At 39.5% G+C, this 8,901-nt stretch overlaps 1 protein-coding gene across 4 annotated transcripts in view; it reads right to left on the reverse strand.

Moving 5' to 3' along the window:
• Positions 1–8,483, reverse strand: part of VPS45 (vacuolar protein sorting 45 homolog (S. cerevisiae)) — an 85,172-nt gene extending 76,689 nt beyond the window's left edge. For 2 of the 4 annotated variants that reach the window (XR_001005328.1, XM_011973637.1), the window contains exons 1-3: positions 7,688–8,483; positions 6,865–6,999; positions 3,404–3,464 (exon numbers count right to left, since the gene is read on the reverse strand). Coding sequence is in view for 3 of the 4 variants with exons in the window: in XM_011973637.1 (XP_011829027.1) it covers positions 3,404–3,464; positions 6,865–6,999; positions 7,688–7,780 (289 nt within the window). In the remaining variant the exon portion in view is untranslated. Of the gene's footprint in view, positions 1–3,403; positions 3,465–6,864; positions 7,020–7,687 lie in introns of all 4 variants that reach the window. The other 2 variants (XM_011973638.1, XM_011973639.1) reach the window with 2 other exon arrangements.
• Positions 8,484–8,901: the final 418 nt, after the last annotated feature.

Here is an 8,901-nt window from a genome sequence, read left to right on the forward strand (position 1 = left end):
GAAATCACGACTCTCCTAAAAATACAAAAATTAGTTAGGCATGGTGCCATGGGCCTGTAATCCCAGCTACTTGGGAGGCTGAGGCAGGAGGATCGTTTGAACCCAGGAGGTGGAGGTTGCAGTGAGATGAGATTGTGCCACTGCACTCCAGCCTGGCGACAGAGTGAGACTCCATCTCAAATAAATGAATAAATGAATGAATGTTCCGTAACAAAACGTTTTTTTAAATAAAGAGAGGGGCCTATTACACAAGAGATTTAGTAACATAAAAATATTTTTAAAAAGTATAAAAGAGAGATGAACAAGCTAGCTTAGTACTGATATAAATTGTGCTGCAAGTTAGTAATGAATAAAATCACTACATACAAATTCATTTTAGTTTACATCAATCAAATAAAATTCTGAAATTGATTATGCCATCCAAGAAATCTGAAGTCTACTTTTCATAGGCTGTGGTGCTAATATAATTTTTTTCTTCTGCTTCATAGATTTACAGTCCAAATCAAACAATTTTTAGAACCAGAAGAGTAAACACTAGATTAACCATTATTAATGTCAACTGCTACAAAGAACTGTTTAGAGGAAAAAGGAGTCTTTCACCTCATGACCAATTCAATTTTTAGCCAAGAGATTCAGCAAAAGAGTAATTCTGTTATTATATATGTCTACTTAAACTTGGCAGCACAGGGGATATATGTACATATATACCTACATATGTATATGTGATTTATATATATTTATATATGTATATGTGTATGTGTATATATACACACAAATATATCAGAGATCTAGCTTGTGATCATACTAAAAATACCAGAATAACTACACACCTATGCGAATGGCTAAAATACAAAATAGAGACAACACCAAATGCTCCCAAGGATGCAAAGAAACTGGTTCACCCATGCATTGCTAGTGAAAATGTAATATGGTATAGACACTAAGGAAAACATTTGGCAGTTTCTTAATACAAAAAATATGCAATTACCATATGACTCAGCAGTTGCACTCCTGGGGGTTATTTATCCCAGAGAATGAAGGCTTAACTTTCACATAAAAATCTGTACACAGATATTTATAGCAGCTTTATTTGTAATAGTCAAAAGTAGAAACAAGTCATATGTCCTTCAATGGTGTATAGTTAAACAAACTGTGGTACATTTATACCATGGAATACTACTCAGCAATAAAAAGAAATGAACTATTTTTAAATTAAAAAAAATTTTTTTTTTGCAACTCCAGCTCAAAGGAGGAATGAACTATTAATACACACAACAGGCGAGGTCTGGTGGCTCATGCCTGTAATCCCAGTACTTTGGGAGGCTGAAGCAGGTGGATCACCCAAGGTCAGGAGTTTCAGACCAGCCTGGCCAATGAACATGGTGAAACCCTGTCTCTACTAAAAAAAATACAAAAATTAGCTGAGCGTGGTGGTGTGCACCTGTAATCTTAGCTACTCGGGAGGCTCAGGTGGGAGAATCGCTTGAACCCGTGAGGTGGAGGTTGCAGTGAGTTGAGATGGCGACACTGCACTCCAGCCTGGGTGACAAAGCAAGACTCCTTCTCAGACAAAAAAACAAAAAAGCAAACACACACACACACACACACACGCACGCACGCACGCACGCACACATACCAGCCTGGATGACTCTCCAGAGAATTATGCTGAGTAAAAAAAGTCATTCCCAAAAGGTTTTATGCTGTATGATTTCATTTATAGAACATTCTTCGAATGATAAAATATAAAATGGAGAAAATATTAGTGGTTACCAGGGTTAATGAGGGGGTTGGCGTGGGAGAGAAGTCCATATAAGCTAATAAAAGGGCAATATAAGGGATCCTTATAGAGATGAAAATGTTCTGTATCCTGACTGTATCAGTGTTAACATCTTGGTTGTGATATTGTACTATCGTCATGTAAGATACTACATGGGGGAAGCTGGGTAAAGGGTATCTGCGATCATTTGTGTTTTTTTGTTTTTTTGTTTTTTTACAGCTGCACACAAATCTACAATTACTTCAAAATAGAAAGTTTAATTTTAAAAAGAAAACCTGTGACTATTAGCCAAAAACAAACAAAAATTAAGATGCCACAGATTAATAAAATTGCCTATTTTTACCTCTTGGGGCGTTGTGCACTGAAAACCCACTGGACGAGCTTTATATAACTTTTCAGTTCTACACAGAAGTGAATGAAATAAAATATGAGAGAGCTCTTATATATAGTCTTTTCACAAATGTTAATTTTTTGTATCATTATTCCATTTAAGTAGTATACGCTGAAGAAAGTACGTATGTCTTAGACTGTAGTCTAAACCCTAAAACTCTAATACCTTTAAGTAAGCTTTAAAACTTCTCAAATGCCCTACTTACTGTTAAATCTAGTCCTTGGTTTTGGAAATATTACCAAACAGACTACACTAATACTATTAACATAAAGATCAATAATGACATCTAGAGGAGAATGGATGTAACTTCCACAGTCAAATGTATTGGATCAAAAAAATCCATGTAAATTGTATAGTAAATACAAACCTAGTTTATTTCCAGACCTCCCCTACCTAACCCCCAACCCAAGAAAGTTGTGCACATAAGAGATCACTACCTGATGATTTATACTTTCAATGCATTAAATATAGTAACAAAGAGAAGTGAAAGGCTTTTATCTGGTATGTAAAGTAAATCTCTGCTTTTCCAACAAACTCAAGTATTACCTTCCCACTTCAAAAAATAAATCAGCTTCCATGCCTCAATTCCTAAGTGTAAAATGGGGATAAGTATATACTTTTTTTTTTTTTGGCAGGGGTGAGATGTAAAATTTGTCTACTTACAACTTTTGACTTACAAAGCATCTTGAAAGGCAAAGTAAAACGTAAAATTTTTAATTTAAGTAATCAAAGATGAATGGAAATCACCTTTAGCCCTCTGAAACAGAATATTGGTCAAAAGCTGTTTTTGTTTTTTTTTTGAGACAGAGTTTCGCTCTTGTTGCCCAGGCTGGAGTGCAATGGCACAATCTCGGCTCACTGCAATCTCCGCCTCTCCAGTTCAAGCGATTCTCCTGCTTCAGCCTCCCAAGTAGCTGGGATTATAGGCATGCGCCACCATGCCCAGCTAATTTTGTGTTTTTAGTAGAGATGGGGTTTCACCATGTTGGTCAGGCTGGTCTCAAACTCCTGACCTCAGTGATCCGCCCACCTTGGCCTCCCAAAGTGCTGGGATTACAGGCTTGAGCCACCATGCCCGGCAGGTCAACAGATTTTTAATACTTTGGAAGGACGTTAAATAAACGAGATCTTTATAGTGACAGATTCAATGAACTTATTAGTGACATAAAGGGCTCAATGAAACACACTAACTGGGATATTGTTACGAGTTTGAAAAAGTGAACTAACATACTTACAAATGAAATATATGGTGTATTTGGGTCTTCGGAGCTCCTGAATCATATAATCCACATTCTCCTAGAAAATGAAGAACAAGAGAACAAAATATGAGAAGAGTTGCTTAAGGAAAAAAGTAATAAGCATTACCCATTGATTTGTTTATTTACTGCATCTACTGCATATTGAAGTCTAGGTTAAGTGTTGCATATGTTGGTGGATAAGGGCTGGAGACAGATAAATTTTGTGCACATGTTGGTGGGTAAGGGCTGGAGACAAAAGAGATGAATACAATGATCAGGAATCATATATTATTTAATAGTATGTGTATAATATTAAATATTAACCAACTGCATTTTGGCCAAATTAAGATAAAGAATATAAAGGACACAGATGTTGAAATACAACATAAAATTGATTATAATTCTGCAAACTCACATCGAGCTGTTTGTCTATAAATTGTATTCACTTGCTCAAAATTCTTTTTTTTTTTTTTTTTTTTTGAGATGAGGTCTCACTCTGTCGCCCAGGCTGGAGGGCAATGGCACAGTCTCGGTTCAGTGCAACCTCCATCTTCCAGGTTCAAGCAATTCTCCTGTCTCAGCCTCCCAAGTAGCTGGGATTACAGGTTTGTGCCACCACACCCAGCTAATTTTTTGTAATTTTAGTAGACACAGGGTTTCACCATGTTGGCCAGGCTGGTCTTGAACTCCTGACCTCAACTGATCTACTGGCTTGGCCTCCCAAGTGCTAGGATTACAGGTGTGAGCCACTGCGCCTGGCCTGATCAAAATTCTTACCTAGAACATCAAATGTGTCTATTCCTTTAAAAATTAACATTCAAGAGAAAATATAGTTAATTATATTCACTTTGGCTTTTAATTTATTGGGATGTAAGACTCTGCACAACTACAATGTTTGTGAAGTATCTGCAAGTAGTAGGCTAAGATCTTTCTATAATTACATTAATTTAAAATAAAGTATAAAAGTTTAAAACAAAAAAGTTGATTTTTATATGGTCAAAATATAAGAATTCCGATTACATAAGATTATAATGCAGGTTTTATTGATTTTTGATACTATAATACCTGGTTAAATTTCAATATAAATTGTTCCCTAAACATATTTAGTAATTTGTTTTAAAAATCACCTTTCTTTACAGAATTAAAAAAAAAATGTAAGCAATGTATACTGCTTATTAATGGGGAAAAGGTTTTAAAAATTGTCATTTAGATTTAAAAATGCATTCAAATTAACTTTATAATATAATCTTAAGAAAAAAATTTAAAATATCTTTTAAACCTCAATTACTTCCTCGTAATATGCTAGGCAAAAATAACAAACTGAATTAAAAGATTCCTAAAAGTTCAGACAATGTGGAAAAAGACAAAAGAGAATATACAAAATAATAGAAAGAAAAAGGAAAGATTATTATTATTATTATTATTTTTTGAGACAGAGTCTTGCTCTGCCGCCAGGCTGGACTACAGTGGCGTGATCTCAGCTCACTGCAACCTCCAACTCCCTGGTTCAAGCAATTCTCCTGCCTCAGCCTCCCTAGTAGCTGGGACTACAGGTGCCTGCCACCACACCTGGCTAATTGTTTTTGTGTGTGTGTGTATTTTCAGTAGAGACGGGGTTTCACCATGTTGGCCAGGATGGTCTCGATCTCCTGACCGCGTGATCTGCCCACCTGGGCCTCCCAAAGTGCTAGGATTACAGGTGTGAGCCACCATGCCCGGCCAAAAGGAAAGATTCTTAAAAGAGTTTGAGAGACAGTACATAGCAGTCAAAGAGTTTCTCTAATAAAAAAATTAGGAAATAATGAACTAGATCATCTCTAAGGTACCTCTTGAAGCAAAATATCATGACTAAGAGCTACAAATATGAAACAATTGGAAACTATTATAACACAGCATGTGTTCATTAATTCAGCAACTATTCATTGAGTGTCCACTGTGTGACAGGCATTGGGAATATAGGGTGAGAAAAAACAGATATCATATCTGTTTTCATGGATTACTGCTGGTAATCACCCAAACCATACAAAAGTTCAAACCATGACACGCAATAGGGAGATAAAGATGGTTTTGTAAATGCACATAAGGGGCAGGTTTGACCTGGTCAGCAAAACCAGGGAAGGGTTACTTGAGGAAGTGAAGTTCCAGGCAGAAGAAGAAGCCTATGCAAAGGTCCTGTGGCATGACAGAACAAGGGGAATATAGTGGATTGAAAGATTAAGGTGATTAAGGTGCAGAGTGCAAAAGGGGAATGGTTCGAAATGAGGCTGGAGAAATGGTAGAAACCAGACCATGCTGCACCTTGAAGGCTACAATTAAGGACTTTTGCCCTTATCAGAAAAGCAATGAGAAGTCATTTAAGGATTTCAAGCAGGAGTGCCATGATCAAATTTGCATTCTGGAAAGTACGTATGTACAAGCATAATAAAGTGCATTAGAGTTGAAGAATATGAATATGAATCAACAAAGTATAACAGCCAGGCGCGGTGGCTCACGCCTGTAATCCCAGCACTTTGGGAGGCCGAGGAGGGCGGATCATGAAGTCAGGAGATCGAGACTATCCTGGCTAACACAGTGAAACCCCATCTCTACTAAAAATACTAAAAAGTTAGCCAGGCGTGGTGGCAGGCGCCCGTAGTCCCAGCTACTCGGGAGGCTGAGGCAGGAGAAGCGTGAACCCGGGAGGTGGAGCTTGCAGTGGGCCTGAGATTGCGCCACTGCACTCCAGCCTGGGCAACACAGGGATACTCCAAAAAAAAAAAAAAAAAAAAGAAAGTATTAAAATAGGAAAGGATTTTTAAAGGAGAGACTCAAGCTAGATTTAGAAGGTGATGGACAAAAAGTGACAAATGGCCAAATAACTTTTAATTAGTGGAAGAAAAAAAACCAAACAGTGAACAGGAATGAGCATGTAAAATTGCTCATTCCAACAGTAGCCCAGCTGGCTACAGAGGAGGAGCAGACCTAGGACACAGGAAGGCTAGATACATATGGGCAAATCAAACCAACAAAGGAGGGCTTTAACTGCTGGGCTAAATATAGATTTAATCATGGAAATAACATCAAACCACCAGAGGTTTCTGAGCATAAATGTGAATAAAGTGGTAAAGATTCAAGACACTCATAGCTGTATACGAAATTAAGTGTTGATGGTGTTCAATGTGACAGATACGGAGGTTAATCCAGGAATAAAGTAATGTGGGTCTCTGTTAAGAGTAGTTCATTAGTGGCAATGGGAATAGCTGTGAACCTAAAAGACATCTTGAAGGAAGAATTGGCTGTAAGGGGTCAACTGAAATATGGAAACAAAACAAGAAAAATGAAGGTTATAATACTGATGAACCAGGATAATTATGATGCCACAAATTATGAAAATACAAATTTATTTTGCCTTCTTAATGCTTTCAGATTAGAGTGTGCTGCATCTGCCTGGGCAGATGGAAACTCAGTTTATGCAGTACCTTTGTAGGTCGAAGAAAACAAATTGCCTTCAGGTGTTTCATGATCTCTCGATTTTGAGAATCAATGCGTTCAAAGAGGTACACTTCTTTCTGTAGAATCTCCGATTGTGTGTATACCATACTCACTATGCCAGTCTGTAAAAACAAAGGATTAACTAAAAGTATGCTAGTCTAGAATAATAAAAACAAGTAGCATATCTAAGCCTCTTTTTTCATTAATACTTAGCTGGATAACTTAAATAGTAATATACGTAATAACATTTACTGAACATCCAAACAGGTAGGTAACATACAAGAACGAAAAATACGCTCTCTCCTTTCAGCTGAAGTGTCAAGGTTAAAAACAAAAAACAAAGAAAAAACATGCTCTCTTTGAACTGGAACAATCCATACATTTCCAAAAATATTTTTTTCTATCACCTTAAAGAATTTTGTTTTCTGGTCTGTGGCCAACAAATAACCTGTCAGTTCAGCTTGAGCTCCAACAGCTTTACTTTTAAAACGCAATGTTGAGTGGAAACAGTAGGCCCATCCCAAAGTCTTCCAAGTGCTCTAACATATTAATGATTTATTGGCAGAGACATTTATTAAAAGATTTCTGATTCCAATAAATTGTTTCGGGTAGAAGTAGTCTCTGGGCAGTGGCTGGAGCCATTTAGACTGAAAAACCCACCGGGTAAGCTTTATACAACTTTTCAATTCCACACAAACTGACTCTTATTTTCATATCTTTAATTAAATGCTAAATCCTACTGTGGAATGGGACCAGCTATTGTAAGGTTGAGAGGGTTCCTTGACAAATGCTGAGCAAAAGCAAACTCACCGTCTCTTTATCCATGAGAAGTACTTTCATACCAGGCCCGCTGTCCTCTATCATTTTGGAAATGTACTGCTTCACAGCAAAAACCACGTTCATGGCGGCGAATTGACAAGTATCCCACAGCTCTTCCCGCCCCCTTTTCTGTCTAAATTAACCCCCAGTCTGTTGGCGGGGTCTCAGCTGCTTCCTCCCAGCCGGGCTTCGGCTTCCGGGAGTCCGGGCAACCACGGTGCTGGGAGTTGTAGTTCCGCTGGAGTGTACGGGGCACCAAGCCTATCCCGGGGATGGAAAAATCCGGCTGAGACGCCCTGGGCTGTTGCCACGCGCGGGCGCTATTCTCCTCCCACCTGCGGCCTGCATATGCCTGAGGCCCGGACTCTCAGACCTCTATTGCCCTTTGGTCCTGGAGGCCCAGCCGCAGCCTGAAGCCCAAGAGAGTGGAGCCTCGCGAAATGAGGAACCTGGCACAAGGTTTGCTTGGAAGCAGGAACGACGGAGCGTGGCCATGGTCCCTATTTGCCATTAACGCTTTCTTGCATGGCAGTGAGAGATGAGGGCAAGGGAGGTGGCATAATGCTCCCGGCCACTTGGGACTCGGAGAGACGGCATTTAATAAATCACACGCGGTATCTGCGAAACAGTGGTCGAGATTCGTCTTCCCGGCTTCACTGGGTCAGTAATAGGCGGGAACAGTGCCCCTGTGTTGAGGCTGCAGAGGCCCGAATTGGTTTTCCCAAGACAGAGGGGCATATGAAATTGAACATGAATGAATGAACAAAGGGAACGCGTTTTAGGGATGTTTTTGAAGAGAGGCCTGAGGTTCTCCAGGAGGGTCTGCAGCGCGGGTCGGCCGTGGGGGCTCTCAGCCCGCGTGACCACCGGACCTGCAAGCGTACCCCTGCCCCACCCCCGGCTCGGCGCTCTGAGCAATCGGACTCTGCCAGCTCCAACTCCGGCGGGGCGCGGGCCACCCGCGACGCTGAAACTGCAGGCAAGAGCGGAGTTGACTGGGTCCTTTGAAATGGGTAGGGGACATGTATCCGGTAGAACTAAAACAAACTAGCGTGGGGATTTGAAGCCAAAACCTTCAAGTTTTTATTGAATCTTAAAACCATCAACTTCCAAATGTCTACATTTGTGTTTACACCACACAAGTCTCCCCTCTATCATGGCATTTGTCGAAAAGGAGGGTAGATGTTTGTTTTTCGCACCTTTAC

The sequence above is a fragment of the Mandrillus leucophaeus genome, unplaced genomic scaffold (assembly GCF_000951045.1).
Source record: "Mandrillus leucophaeus isolate KB7577 unplaced genomic scaffold, Mleu.le_1.0 Scaffold139, whole genome shotgun sequence".
Classification (NCBI taxonomy): domain Eukaryota; kingdom Metazoa; phylum Chordata; class Mammalia; order Primates; family Cercopithecidae; genus Mandrillus; species Mandrillus leucophaeus.